We start from the raw sequence: 15,736 nt of genomic DNA, 5'->3' as shown, positions 1-15,736 counted from the left end.
AGACCAGTTACCTCCTTCCATTAATTTAGCCACTACATTTTCAACTATTTGCAGTCATTTGAGTGATTCGTCTGGTAGGCCTAAATATACTAGGTTGCAATAGTCCTGTAAGGACCATAGCTTGTACTATAATGCGGAAATGGGGTTGGTCAAGTAAATATTTCATATGTCGGAGTTTTAATTTAAAGAAGCTTTTATGTATCAGGTTATCTGCGAGGACGTATCGAGGTGTGAGTCTAGCCATACTCCAAGGAGTTTGATTTCGTTTTTTCAGTGGCATTGTTGTTCCTGCCAGTTTGAGTAATATGTCTGGGGTTCCTGTTGTCTTGTTTCCCACCCATAGTATGTTGGTTTTGTCGGGTTTGTTTTTCAGTTTCATGGAGCAAAACCACTCTTATAACACCATGAAGACTTCTTTCATCAGTGAGTAAATTGATTATGGGTTTGTTCCTGGGAATAAAAGGATAATGTCTTCCAAATAGGCATAATATTTGATTTTATATGGGGCTAATATCTTCCTTATGTCTCTGAGATAGAAGATGAAGAGAATAGGGAAGAGTGGAGAGCCTTGCGGAACTCTGTGTTTCATGGGCCATGGCTGAGATTGGGATTGTTGCTATTTGACTTGAAAAGATCTGTATTTCAGAAATTCTGAGAACCAATTAAGGACATTGCTAAGAGGGTCTCATGATTGACCAGGTCAAATGCAGCTGATAAGTCTAGTTGTATAATGAAAATTTGCTGATCTTTATCTATGAGGATGTGTAGCTCTGATAGAAGCCCTGCCATTACTGTTTCTGTGCTGTATTTAGAGTGGAATCCTGATTGCATTAGATCCAGTAGTTGGCGTTGTTCTATGTAATTCTGTAGTTGGGTGGCAACTGTGGCTTCCAGGATCTTAGCTACGGTGGGTCGGTAGTTGTTGGTAGACTTCTTGTCAAGTGATTCTCCTTTGATTAGTGGGTTAAGTACGATTCCTCCTAGTTCTTTTGGGAAACATCATTTAGTTAACATGGTTTCTACTAGCATGGTTAGGTAGTTCAGTATCTTCATTGGTGTTGATTTAAGAGAAGTCTGCTCTGCACAGGTCAAGGATGCATTGTCCCTTTGAGAATTTTGTTATCGTAGGTTTGAGGTCTAGAAAGTTTGGTTTTGTGAAAGACCACTGGCGATCGGTGGGGTATTTGTCTTCCAGTGTTTCTATTGTTGGGTTCTCTGGAGCTGATGTCTTAGGAATAGTGTCGAGTAGTTTCTCCATCTTCTCCTGAAAGAAAGTTGCGAGGATTTCTGCAGTTAAAGTGGATTCTGAGTTTGTGTTGGTTTGGTCAGTGATTTCACTAGTTTAAATAGGGAGTGTGTTGAATTGCTGCTTTCAATCACCTTCTGGCTGCAGTATTTCTGCTTTTCCAATGTTATCTTTTCCTTGTAAATTTTGATTTGTTCTCTCCAAGTATCTTTGTGTTGAACGTCTTGGGTTTTCAACCAGGTTCGTTCTAGTTTCCTGCATGTTTTTTTTTTCAGATTTTTTATTTCTGGTGTGCACCAGAGATTGTCTTTAATTTGGATGTCATTTTCTCTTGTAGTGGGGATATTTAATCCAATGCGTCTTGTACCGATTGGTTCCATATTGAGACCATTTTGTCTACAGAGTTGTAGGGAGTTTGACTTCTCTTTAGTTTTTCATCTACTAGTTCCCATAGTTTGGGCTCACTTATTTTGCCTCCGGATAGTTTTGTTCCCCTTCGTGGTTTCTTTCAGTCGAGGTACGTTATGGGGATGTTAAATTCCTGTAGGTGCTGAGGTGATCCATGTTGCTTGGGTCATGCCCACTGCGAGTTTCGGGACATAGATAGCATCTAATTGATGTCATTCTCTGTGCGATGGGCAGGTGTTCACTAGTCTGAGGTGTAGTTCCTGAAGGAAGCTAATCAGCATCTTCTACATGGAGTTGAAATCACCCACAATGGTGGTCATAGGGATGGTCGCTAGACTCTGTTATGAGTGTAATTCTTCCATGATGCCCTGCCATGATCCTGGGAGTTGGTATAGTATTATCAATCTATGGGTATGTGAATGGAGGTATGATTTAAAGTTTAGAAAAATCCCCTCAAGGCTTTTTTTTTTTAGTTCAGGTGGGAGGTTAGAGCTGTAGATTACAGAGACTCCTCTTCCTTTTTTCTCACTTCTGTTTATTGAATGTATTAAATAGTTCTGGGGGTACAATTGTTGTATGATTGTGTCCTCTTTGGCCATCCAGGCTTCCAGAATGCAGACTACATTGTAATGTTTTTCTTCTATGAGATCTCTTATATCATCATAGTGGAGGAATGGCTTAGTGGTTAGGGTGGTAGACTTTGGTCCTGAGGAACTGAGTTCGATTCCCGGCATAGGCAGCTCCTTGTGACTCTGGGCAAGTCACTTAACCCTCCATTGCCCCATGTAAGCCGCATTGAGCCTGCCATGAGTGGGAAAGCGCAGGGTACAAATGTAACAAAAATAAAATAGATACTATTGGAGATTCTACATGGAATGTTGCTACTATTGGAGATTCTACATGGAATGTTGCTATTCCACTAGCAACATTCCATGTAGAAAGCTGCGCAGGCTTCTGTTTCTGTGAGTCTGACGTCCTGCACGTATGTGCAGGACGTCAGACTCACAGAGGCAGAAGCCTGCGCGGCCACATTGGTGATCTGCAAGGGCCGACTTCTACATGGAATGTTGCTACTTTTGGAGATTCTACATGGAATGTTCCTACTATTGGAGATTCTACATGGAATGTTGCTATTCCACTAGCAACATTCCATGTAGAAGCCTGCGCGGCCACTTTGGTGATCTGCAAGGGCCGACTTCTACATGGAATGTTGCTAGTGGAATAGCAGAATCTCAAATAGTAGCAACAGTGGAGGAGTGGCCTAGTGGTTAGGGTGGTGGACTTTGGTCCTGAGGAACTGAGTTCAATTCCCACTTCAGGCACAGGCAGCTCCTTGTGACTCTGGGCAAGTCACTTAACCCTCCATTGCCCCATGTAAGCCGCATTGAGCCTGCCATGAGTGGGAAAGCACAGGGTACAAATGTAAAAAAAAAATATTTATTTCTGTTGGATCTGGCATTGAAATAGCCCAGTGTGATGAAAGTCGGTGTTCCTGTGTGTGTGTTTTTGGTAGCCTGGGTGGTGTGATGAGTGTTTGTCTCCTAAATTTATTTTGTATGCTCGTTGTATTAATTTTCTCCATTATAACGGTTGAGATCAGGTTGCTGCCTCCATTGTTTTAGTCCGTTCTTATGGTTGTGATTAGGTTACTGCCTCCGATGCTGCAGTCGATTAGATTATGATAGTCAATACTTTGGTTTAATGGCTGGATGTCGGGTCCTTGCTGTGTGTCTATATTGTCTTTTTGTTCTTCATATAGGTATGAGTCGGTTTTGGTTTGTGTCTATAGCGGTGTGTCTGTTGGGTCTGGTTGCGGTACTTATATCACGTCCCCAAATTATTGATTTGTAGATTGTGTGCATTTTTATGGTTGATAATTATTTGTCTTTGAGGGAGGAATGAGATTTGAAATGATTTGTCTTTTTTTTTCTTTTTTTGAGATAGAAATAAAATTTATGTAGTCTATTGGCTGTTTTTAATATTTCAACTGAGGCAGTAAGTGGCAAGTGATTGATTTTAACTTCTAGGCTAGAATCTTGAATAGCTGGCGCTATAGGAGATCCCGTGGCCTATCATAATTGAATTTCTGATGCTCTCCTGTCACACCAAATCTCCCGACTAATACAACTCATCCCCTCCCTAACTCTCCCACCTCCACTACCCCTTCTCTTGTTATATCACCTAACTACTTCTATCATGCTACGTTACTACAGCTTTACTACAGCTTGTAATTCTCTCTGCAATACACTGAAACCCTATCTACTATGTAAGCCACATTGAACCTGCCATGAGCGGAAAAGTGCGGGGTACAAATGTAATAAATAAATAAATTAGTTGGGATAAATTTGAATTGTTGTGATGTTTTCACAGTGTTATTAGTTCCTTGCTTTGAGTATATATTGTGAGAGTAAAGCTTTCCCTTTCTTTCTTCTTTCACTATTTGGGACTCTGCTAGGTATTTGTGACCTGGACTGGAAGCAGGACACTGGGCTAGATTGTGTTAGACTATTTGATAGTGAAAACTGATACGTAATCCTCTGTATATATCCCACTCTTTAACGAATCTCTTTTGTTTCCACTACCTTCTCTGGGAGAGCATTCCAAACATCCACCATATGTTTTCAGACATTTCTCCCGAGTTTACCTCATTGTAGCTTCCTATCATATCCCCTTAGTTCTGGAGATTCCTCACCTTTATTTATGTCCTCAAGTTTCTTCTCATGTTTTTTTTGGCATAGACCCCACATTAGTTTGGTCACTTTCCTCTGGACCACGCTTAGCCTCTTAGGCCCTCATGATCAAAAGCCCCGCGCTGTTCCAAACAGCGCCCTAATAATAGCGCCGGGACAGCGCAGGGCTTTTCTGCATCGATGATCAAAGATAATGCATGCAAATCTAAGCAGCGCTATTATCTTTGATTATCATGTTTGAGTGCGGGAGAATTGCGCCTGAGCATGCGCTCAGCACAATCCTCCCGCACTTGTTTGACAGGTCTGGGCTGTCAAAAGCCCAAACCTGTCAAACAGCCTGCCGAGGCCCAAACGAAGGCTGGAGCTCCGGTGTGTCTCCAGCCCCCCCCCCCAAACCCCCAGAAAATGTCGTGGCCAAACCCTCTCCCACCCTCCCACCCAGCGATGGGCGGGGCTACAGACCATGTAAGGGAATCGCTCCCTTATATGGTATGCAGCCCCGCCCAGCGCATCCCAGGATGCAATGGGCGGTGCTGGGCGTCGCCATTTTGCATCGGCATGGACTGGAAGAGGAGGGAGGCAGGCATGCTGCGTCCCTCCTCCAACGAAAGGTAGGGGGGCCTGGAGGGGGGCCAAGAGGGGGTGTTGTCACCACGGACCACCAGGTATTCGAAGTAGAACGCTGGGGGGGAGGAGTTGGGGTGGGCTGGAGGTTGTGATAAGGAAGAGGCTATCCTACCCTGATTAGGCCCCTAGAGGGCGCTGTTCCCCTAAAATGTCCGGGGAGAAGGGCTGGGTGAGTCACTAAAGGGAGCCAGTAAGGGGATGTATAGAAGGAGGTCGTTAGGACCGGGGAGAGTCCTGGAGGAGGAAACAGGTGCAGCAGGTTATGGGCTGGGTCCTGTTTAGCCATTAACCACTTAAGACCCCACCAGAGTGTGAGGGAGAGAGGAGAGCTAGCAGCTGAAGAAGAGAGCGGGTAACTGAAGCAGGAGATCTGTCTCCAGCCCACCCCTTCCCCTGGGTGGAAAAGCCCTTGGCCGGAGGCGGCTTCTTCTCGATTTCTGGGGGTTTGGGGTGGGCTTCAGACCCACCGGATCTCCAGCCCTCCCCAATGATCCGCAAAATCTAACGCCAGCTTGGAGCTGGTGTTGATTTTGCTGCAGCCAGCGACCTGGCGCGCTGGACGCTGATCATTGGGGATGAATGCGTTAAGTACTGATTAGCATGCATTTGCAAGCTAATTGTGCTAGAAGCCCTGTTTAGCATGCATTTGCATGCTACTTGCGCTAAGAGCCCTCGAGTGTGTTGTTTCAGGCGCTCGAGGGCTCTGATCATGGGTCGGCAGCAAACTCCAGCGCTAGTATGATGTTAACAGACTCTAGCACCGGAGTTTGCTTTTGATCATCAGGGCCTTAGCGTCAAATGGTAGACGTAACTTCCTTGAGTGTCCACTAGTCCGTGCACTTTTGGAACGAGTCCAAAATCGATTTACTTCTACTCGTTCTACACCACTCAGGATTTTGTAGACCTCAATCATATCTCCCCTCATCTGTATCTTTTCCAAGCTGAAGAGCCTTAACCTCTTTAGCCTTTCCTCATATGAAAGGAGTTCCATCCCCTTTATCATTTTGGTCGCTGTTCTTTGAACCTTTTCTAATTCCACTATACCTTTTTTGAGGTATCAGAACTGAACACAATACTTGAGGTGTGGTCGCACCATGGAGCAATACAGAGGCATTATAGTATTTCCGGTCTTATTCACCATCCCTTTCCTAATAATTCCTAGCACCCTTTTTTTGCTTATTTGGCCACTGCACACTAAGCAGAAGCTTTCAGCATATTGTCTACAACAGCACCTAGATAATTTTCTTGAGTGCTGATAAAAAGCCTCCTAAAATATTTTTGCACTTTTTTTAACTTCAAAATTTGACTTTGTGCTTATACATATAATAAAGTGGTGCAAACTCCTAACAGAAAAACAAAAATTAAAGCAAAAACAAGTAGGGCGACTTAGCTTCCTTATTTAATCCAGTTTCGCCACTCCCGATGGGGACCCATTTCCCCCACCAGCTTTTTCAAGGGAGATAGCAGAAGCCCTTTCTCTTCTTTATGTAGCACACATAGCGACAGCATTAACATGCATTTTAATGTGGTGTGCAGTAATAGTTTCCGCATGAGTTAATACCTGTGCTGAAACCATTTGAGCACTGCTTGGCCAACAAAACCCTTGTTAAAACCAGATTAAAGCCATTGTAATGATTTGTGCATTGGCTCCTCAACTTTCTAATGTTTTGTGGGTAGGTAAGTTACAAATCTGAATGATTTTTCCTGGTACTTTCAACTACCTAGTCCTTCAGCTCATCTACTGGGTAGGATTAGAGTCCATAGGTGCCAGTTCTGTAGGTGTAGTGCGTGCTGAGCATCCCAATTTTAAGCAAACTCTTTCACTGTGTCCAGGAAGGTATAATTTATGTTCATCCTCAGTGGTGCCTATGGATTACATATCCTTTCCTGTGCAAGGACGCCTGCTCTTCCCTTGTCTACAATTACTATTACTACTTAGCATTTCTATAACGCTAGTAGATATACGCTGTACACTGGGAACATGAAGAGACAGTCCCTGCTCAGCAGAGCTTACAAACTAATCAGGAGAAATAAGAGATAAGGGAATTTCTAAGGTGGGGATGATAAAATAAGGGTACTGCACTAGGAGTTAAAAGCAGCATCAAAGAGGTGGGCTTTTAGCCTAGACTTGAAGACGAAGGAAGTCTATTCCAGGCATATACACAGTAACATAGTAGATAACAGCAGAGAAAGACCTGTATGGTCCATCCATGTGCTGCTTTATGTGTATACCACCTGACTTTGATTTGTATGCCATTATCTGCCATTTTCAGGGCACAGACCGTAGAAGTCTGACCAGCATTAGCCCCGCCTCCCACCACATCTCCGCTAAGCTTCGGTGGATCCATTGCATCTGAGCAGGAATTAGCTAGATGGTGCATATGATTACAGCTGGTACAGTCCTAGACTGCTGTGTTTTCCCTCTGCAGCGCATAGAAACAGCAGTACTGGTTCATTTCACAGTCCCATGGAACAAGCAGTTCTGCTGATCTAGAGCTACCGAGGCAGGTAAGGCTGCAGCTAGCGGTGGGCACTGCCGCTATTTCGGAGCGTGTAAGGTCCCGGTCCCAGCACTTGAGAACTACTACTACTATTTAGCATTTCTATAGCGCTACAAGGCATACGCAGCGCTGCACAAACATAGAAGAAAGACAGTCCCTGCTGAAAGAGCTATGTAATAAAAGTGAGCCAAGTATAGGACAATCAAGCCATTGTGACATCACTGATGAGGTTGGCTCTTATTGGTGGCCTGAGGCATTATGACATCACAATATCACCTCTGATTACAAGAGACTACTACTACTACTACTATTTAGCATTTCTATAGCGCTACAAGGCGTACGCAGCGCTGCACAAACATAGAAGAAAGACAGTCCCTGCTCAAAGAGCTTACAATCTAATAGACAAAAAATAAATAAAGTAATCAAATCAATTAATGTGAACGGGAAGGAGGAGAGGAGGGTAGGTGGAGAACTAAGTGCATGTGCATCCTGCAACCTCGCGCGCGCCGGCACGTGCCTCACCTCACTGTGGCGCGAGCTTTGGCCGCCACCCAGCGGAGCGGCGTCGGCACTGCAGCCCAGGACCGCCGGAGACAGAGCCATTGCGGGGGTTCCGCAGCCTCTCACGCGCTGCCCACGCAAGCTTGACGTCACGGGGCGCCAAGCGCTCTAGCACGAGCCGCCCCCTCTTTTTCCCTCCCCCGCGCTCTCCCGTGGGTAGACGGCGATGGACAGCGCGCTCTACCAATCCCGGCAGAGGATGTGGGCGGGGCCCGCTCTGAGCCAGTCAGCTACGGCGCCGTCGGTCCCGTTGACCAATGAGGAGACGGCGGGCGGCGGAAGTTGGTGGTTGCCGTGGAGACGGCGCGGCCTGCGGGGGCGGAGGAGGCGGCCGCGCGCGCTCAGGAGAAGTTTATAAGGCGGCGTCGGAGGTGCTGCGGCGGCAGAGGCTGAGTTTTCTGGCTCTTCTGCGGGGGTTTTAGTTACGGTTCTTCCCGCCCAACGTTTGGTTTATGGTTCTTCTGCCCGGTTTCGTCATGTCGCGCTCGGAGGAGGTTCACCGGCTCACCGAGACGGTCTATAAGGTGAGTGCGGCCCCCCCGCGCGCGCGGAGGTGTCGGTGTCCCCCCCCCGGGGGGGGAGGGGAAGAGAGATGAGCCGGTCTCCTGTGCTCCCCCCCCTCCTCTTCCATGGCGAGGGGGGAGGGGAAGGGACCAGGACCCCGTGGCCCAGAGCGCGACTCCCCTGCACCTGGGGACATCCCGGAGCCTCGCCCTGCGCTTAGGCGTTTGCAAACTTCCCTGGACGGTTTATGAGTGACGAGCACTTTAGTCACCAGCAGCTGCACTTGACTCTCTCTCTCTCTCTCTCTCTCTCTCTCTCCCCCCGACTTGTTGCCCTGCTTTGCTTTGGAAGGTGGTTGTGCATTTCTGCCTTGTGCGTTCTTCTAATTTGCAATCTTTGGCTCTAGATTTAACCTGTGCAAAATTTCACCCCGACGGAGATCAATGTTTACGAACAGCAACAAATCACAACTGCCTATAGTTTCCCGCAAATACCTTCTTCTTATCGAAGTTTTTAGATCTGTTGTTGATCTCCTTGATTTCACAGCTATGCGTTTGCTTAGGCAGCTTAATAAATCAAAGCATCGATTCGCCAGGCCACCAGGTCGCATCTACCCTTGGGGGGGGGGGGGGGGCTCTTATTTATCATTTGTGACATGGCTTGAAAGTTGCTTTTTAAGTATGAACTTCAGGATTGTGCTTGCCATGGTACGATGGTTGCCCTATGCATGTGATGCGTTTGCTGTGTTTACTTTGGCTGTGTGTTGTCGTTCCGATAGAACTTGTTTAGTAGGGTTTATCTTGGCAGGGAGTGGCAGAGAAAAATAATATTCCCCCAAACAGAAAAGGCAAGCAGTGCAGAGTTCTTTAGCAACCTGCATGTGAACTGCTTAGGTGTAGGTGGTACATAAGTTGTGACAATAATTAAACCAAGTGCTACTCAAATGCTTTGCACTAGGAAATCGAAATTATTTTCTGTAATCAAAGGGAAAATATAAGAGGCTCGTTCTTATGGATATAGTATTAATACTTGTTGTTTTGGGTGAGTGGGGGGTGGAGCAAATGCTTTTCCATCTCTAAGATGTCTGCTATGCAGTTTTTCCAAAGCCAGCAGTACAGGTTAATTACAGTGATTTTCTCATGTTGTGGAGAGAAGGATTGTTTTTCTGGAGCAGGAGTAAAATGTGCATATTTTTATATTCTCATCCTGAATTCTGTGTAGTAAACACTGAAAAATTTGCTGCAAGACTGGACAGCTAAATGGCAGATGACATTTAATGTGGACAAATGTAAAGTAATGTGAATTACTAGCACTACACTAAACACACAACAGAAATCCATGGTCGACAGACCTCACAGTGTAAGATGGACAGAAAAACAGCAGAAATAGAGAGAGATTTATCATGCGAATGATTAAAACAAACATGGGTACTGAACAGATGAATAGAGGGTTAAGGGTTAGGTTGTAGTTAAGCTGTGCCATGTCTGATATTTTTCTCATATGGACTCGTCACTATTTATTATAAACAATCGCAAACAATGGAAGCAATTCAATTACATATGTGCTAATTCCACTAGAATATTAGCAAAAATGTTAGTGCGTTATAAATTGAAAGAAATATATAATTATAAAAATGAAATGTGCTCAGACCAATCAATTACATCTGATCATATGTCGTGAGATAACCGTTATACAGGGGCCCCCACAGCACACAACAGCCCCTCCAAGTCATTCAAAGGCCCTTGTCTCTATGCTATCTTCATGCATAATTTGGATCAAGGGCCTTCAAATGAGTTAGAAGGGGCTGTGATGGCCCCTGTATAATGTTTATCTCACCATATATGGTATGAGGTATAATTCATTGTACTGAGCACTTTTCAATTGTGCTGATATTTTGTTGCTATTTAGTCCTTTTTTGTTGAAGAAAGATAAATCCTTTTTGCTCCTGCAAGTCCCATAAGCTGAATTTGTAAAGGTGGAGGGAATGTGATAAGATGCCTCATCACTGAGGGGGTGTAAGTGATGCGTGGGATATGTGCTTGCCATCATTGAGCTTCACTGCTTTGAAAGCTCTGGTGTATTGGTTCTGTTGCAGTGCTTGCAGTAAGCTGCTCTTAATACTTTGAAATTCCACAGCATGTTCCCCTCAAAAACAGCCTTTCCTTAGGCCTTTATAATGGCACAGATAGCCCTGTGCTCAATGAGGTGGCAACAGCATTAACTAGCTGTTTCCTCCCCCCATTTGCCTACATCCATAGGTGCCAGCTCTATAGATGCAGGCTGCTTTACTGTACCCAGGAGATGGTACTTTATGTTTAGCACCCCTTCCCCACATTTGTATGGAAAAACTGGCAACTATTCCTACGTTTCAGTAATAGGTAGAGAGCAGGAAAGGAAGAAGCATAATCCCAGTTATGCCTGAGTCATTGGATCCTTACCTTGTATTTGCACTGCTATCACAGTGGCACAGAGGTGTGACCTGAGAAGTCACCAGTGAGTTGCACAAGCTGCAGGAAGCCTCAAAAAGGTTACAAGTGCTTGCTCCTTTTGAGATTTATTGTAATACGCTTTCACTAATATATTGGAGGATCTATTGCTTTTATTTGGTGGCCTGAGTTTCACTGACAACTGTGGCATGTTAAACTTGCAGAAAGGCAGTACTTTTCACACTTGTTTGGGGGGGGGGGGGCGGATAGGGTAATAGGCATTGCTTCCCCTGGTTTTTCACATTTTTACAGACACAAATATACTTTAGGTTGTAGGTGAATTGGTATTTTTTTTCCCCCTTAATGTGGTCTAATTAGCATGGCATAGGCCAAATATTGACAGCATGTAACATAGTAGATGACGGCAGAAAAAGACCTGCACGGTCCATCCAGTCTGCCCAACAAGATAAACTCGTATGTGCTACTTTTTGTGTATACCTTACTTTGATTTGTACCTGTGCTCTTCAGGGCACAGACCGTATAAGTCTGCCCAGCACTATCCCCACCTCCCAACCACCGGCTCTGGCACAGACCGTATAAGTCTGCCCAGCACTGGCTCTGCCCAGCACTATCCCCGCCTCCCGCCACCGGCTCTGCCACCCAATCTCGGCTAAGCTCCTTAGGATCCATTATTTAGGAATACTTTAATGTAATGGCATGAATCATTAGCACAGCACCATTACAGAGCGCTATGCTCAAGAGCAGTCTGGATTTTACTTGTTTTTATAAGTGCTACTATTGTAGTTACTTCAGTTAAAGTTTTTGTGTAGTTTTTATTCTAGGAAGGGTTTATATGCTTGTTAGGTAAGTATTGTGAGGACTCTTTCTGGAACTGACTCTTCACTTGCACAACTTCTGGCCTACTGAAAATAGCCTGAAGTTTTCCAGCCATCCCTGCAGAAAACACATGGTAATGGTAGGGATTCTTACCCAGAATAAATTGCTTTACTTGGGTTTAAGGACATTCTCTGCTTTTCAGTGGTGTAGTTTGGGGAAGGGGCAGAGGGATGGCGGTATGAATTCCTTCCATGTTGCAGATGCTAATGCTGAATTGGCCCCTTTCCTCCCACTGGCAATATAACTTTCTTGTCCTTTGAACACCTCTGTTCTCCCCCCCCCCCCCCCCCTCCCAAAAAAAAAAAGAAAAGTAGGCAAACTACCAATGATGAAAATATAAAGCTGATGCTATAAAAATAAGTTTGCACAGGAAATGGTGCTGGTCTACTTCACACTCTGTTCTGAACAGTATGTGAATTTTTTTTAGTAAAGTGTACACTAAGTGCCTTGTGGCTCATAGGATGTGCAGCACATTTGTTTATTAGGATTTACTACCTTTTTGAAGGAATTCAATCAAGGCGGTGTACAATAGACAAAGCAGTAAAAATATTCAAATACAAAGTATGGCATAGTTACTACTTACAATGTCAACACAATATGCAGTAGAACATTATAATTGATAGCGAAGGGTAAAGCAGATGTAATATATCGAAGGGTAAGAAAGTAGGAAGAGTTAGAAAGTAAGGTGATTGATTTAAAGAAAGTTGCACATGAGGTCAGAGAAATGGTTAAATATTATCTCAGCTAGGGTAGGAGTGGATAAACATATCCTGCTGCAGTATGTAGAGCCCTGTGTCACTCCTTGTGTGTGTGAGTGAGACTAATGAGTTAGTTACTTCTTCCAGTAAAGGCTTGGTTGAAGAGCCAAGCTTTCACCTGCTTCCTGAAGTAGAGATAGTCTTGTGTTTAGCGCAGCCTTTTAAACAACACATTCCAGAGTGTGGGGGCTACTCCAGAGAAGGCTCCACATTGTGTAATGTCTTTTGGAGAGGGTGTGGTTAGTGAAAGTCCTTGGGAGAACCTTAGTGTCCTTGGCAGTGTGTGGAGGATCATCCTATTTTTCAGCTACTCAGAGCCATTTCCTTTCAGGTCCTTGAAGATCAGACATAGAGTTTTAAATTTAGCCCTGTATTGTTCTGGTAGTCAGTTAAGTTTTTGCAAAAATGGTGTTATAGTGGTATGTCGTCACGTCGCTTGCAACCTTCTATGAGTCTTGCTGCTGCATTCTGAATCAACTGGAGCTGGTGCAGGCCCTTTGTAGTCAGACCATTGTATAGTGCATTGCAGTAATCAAGTCTTGATGTTATCGTGGCATGCACAACTGGGATAAGATTTACCTGCTCGATGTAAGGAGAGAGGCAGCGTAGCTGTTGCAAATAGTAGAAGCAGCCCTTGAAGGTTGCTTGGAGTTGGGGAATTTGTGTAAGTGTTGAATCTAACTGTATTCCAATGTTCCTGACTTGTGATTTGAGGGGGAGTTCATACTTCTCAAAAGGGATTTTGATGTCGGGTATGTATCCACTTGTGTAAGGGACCCAGAGAAGGTCGGTTTTCACTTGGGTTCAGGCAAAGTTTACTAGTTCTTAACATTTCTAGAGTGCTACTAGGGTTACGCAGCGCTGTACAAATTAACAAAGGACGGTCCCTGCTCAAAGGAGCTTACAATCTAAAGGACGAAATGTCAAGTTGGGACAGTCTAAATTTCCTGAGTTTGTTGTGTTTAACCCATTCTTGAATTGATGTTAGACAGGAAATCAGTTTATTCAAGGCTGTAGGTAAGTAAGGTCCAATGGGTATGAATAGCTGCACATCATCCGCATAGATGTAGAACTGAGTGTCCATTGACCGAATCAGCTCAGCTAGTGGTTTGAGGTAGATATTGAACAGAATAGGTGACAGTATCGATCCTTGTTGTACCCTGCAGGTCAGTGTCCATGGTGTTGAGTTGCTGCCAAACATTATGGGTTGTTGCCTGTCTGATAGGTAGGATCTGAACCAAGCAAGTACTGTTCCATTGATACTTGTTTCTGTCAGTCGTCCTAGCTTGATATCATGATCCACGGTGTCAAAAGCTGAAGAAATCAAGCAGTACTAACATTGAGGCGAATCCCTTTTCTCGGTTTCTGTGAAGATCATCTAGCAGGGATACAAGGACCGTTTCTGTACCATAACCGGGTCTGAATCCAGATTGGCATGGATCTAGCCAGTTACTCTTTTTTCTAGCCATTCATTAAGTTGAACACAGACTGTTTGTTCTATGAGTTTCCCTAGAAACGGGATGTTGGATACTGTCCTGCAACTTTCAAGTTTGTCCTGGTCAAGGTTGTTTTTCTTCAGCAGAGGGCGGACCACTGCCCTTTTTAATGCTGTTGGTAGTTTGCCCATTAGAAAGAGGTGTTCACAATTTTTGTAGCGCCTTCTATAAGGCCCATGCTTCTATAAGGCCCATGGTTGAATGTCTGTTAGGATTTTGTCAAGGCTCTCCTCAGTCACTGGGTTAAAAGTGTCCCATCTGCCTCTGTCAGGAGGGGGCGAGTTTGTGCACCCCTGGTTGACTGGTTGGGGACTGGGTGGGATTGCCAGTGAATCCTGATGGAGACTTTTAATTTTGTTGACAACATATGCAGCAAATCATTGCAGTTCAGTTTAGACTAGGCAGGCTGGTTTTGTTGTGGGGGTTTCAGTAGGCTGTTTACTATACTGAACAACTGATTGGTTGAATAGGCAGCCTGTACAATGCATTGCGAGAAACTATTTTTTGGTTGCTGTTAATGCTTGGCGGTACTTTGCCATGTGCTTCCTACAGTTTAGTCTGTCTTTATCCAGGCGAGATTTACGCCATCTCCTTTCCAGTTTTTGTCCTTCACGTTTAAGGATCCGAAGTTCTGGAGAAAACCAAGGTGAGCGTTTGTGAGTGGGGCGTGAGACCTTTTTTAGTGATGCTGTTTTCTCTACGGTCTTCTCTCTTAGCATGTGCAAAGCTTTTAGTAAAAGGGCACGTGCGTTCATCAAGCTAGTGTAGCTTAATTAAAGGGGTTGTACCAGTTGCTTAAAATTGTTCATATTTTTTCAGATTTTAAATTGCTGTACAGTCTCTAATTATAGCAGAATGTGATTGCTGTCAAACTTGAAATTCTTAAATAGGCAAGTGTAAGATCCTGATAACTAGCTCATTTGACATCTTTGTTAGTAGAAGGACTGGATGGGCAGAGGTGAGAAGGCCATATAGACTTTATCTGCTGTAAAGCCTTGATTCTCAGATTGAGGGGTTGATAAAGCCACATAGAGCCATGCGCTGATAGCTTTAGCAAGTGACTTCTACTCCATTACTAATGAAATATACTGCAGCGATGCAGTAAGCTAATGAGATGCAAATTCAATACGTGCAGAATTTGTATGCAAATCAGGGAACGCTCACTAGACACGCATACAAAAGGTTCTGCGGTAAGAGCATCTTCACTGTGCACATGTTTTCTGCGTGCAAACCAGAATGTGATGCACGTAAATATTAGCCTCACAAAAGTTTCTCGCACACTTCCCCCCCCCCCCCCCCTCCCCTTCAAGCTACTATCTATGCACAGAACAATGTTCCAGTTCCTGCACACATTTTCATTTCTTTGAATGCATACAGAGCTGTTACCACTTGCAGCACTTGCTGTGGTCACGGGAAAAAAAAAAAACCTGGACTTAATAACCTTTCTACGCTGTCATGACCTGGCAGTGAAATTCCTAGGCATTGTGACAGGATACTTAATACCATTCATTTTAATATACTGTGAGGCATATTTTCAAAGCACTTAGCCTTCCAAAGTTCCATAGGTTTCTATGGAACTTTGGAAGGCTAAGTGCTTTGAAAATATGCCTCTATGTGCTCAT

At 44.4% G+C, this 15,736-nt stretch overlaps 1 protein-coding gene across 4 annotated transcripts in view; it reads left to right on the top strand.

Annotated features, from left to right (window-relative positions):
* The first annotated feature begins 8,361 nt into the window (after positions 1 to 8,361).
* The window catches only part of BAIAP2 (BAR/IMD domain containing adaptor protein 2), a 137,004-nt gene continuing 129,629 nt past the window's right edge, over positions 8,362 to 15,736 (top strand). The window contains exon 1 of one of the 4 annotated variants that reach the window (XM_030208593.1): positions 8,362 to 8,557. In XM_030208593.1, the coding sequence (XP_030064453.1) occupies positions 8,486 to 8,557 (72 nt within the window). In that variant the 5' untranslated portion in view covers positions 8,362 to 8,485. The remainder of the gene's footprint in view (positions 8,558 to 15,736) is intronic. The other 3 variants (XM_030208590.1, XM_030208591.1, XM_030208592.1) reach the window with 3 other exon arrangements.

Source organism: Microcaecilia unicolor, chromosome 6, assembly GCF_901765095.1.
Source record: "Microcaecilia unicolor chromosome 6, aMicUni1.1, whole genome shotgun sequence".
In the NCBI taxonomy this organism is placed as follows: Eukaryota; Metazoa; Chordata; class Amphibia; order Gymnophiona; family Siphonopidae; genus Microcaecilia; species Microcaecilia unicolor.
This window is presented reverse-complemented; position numbering and strand designations above follow the sequence as displayed.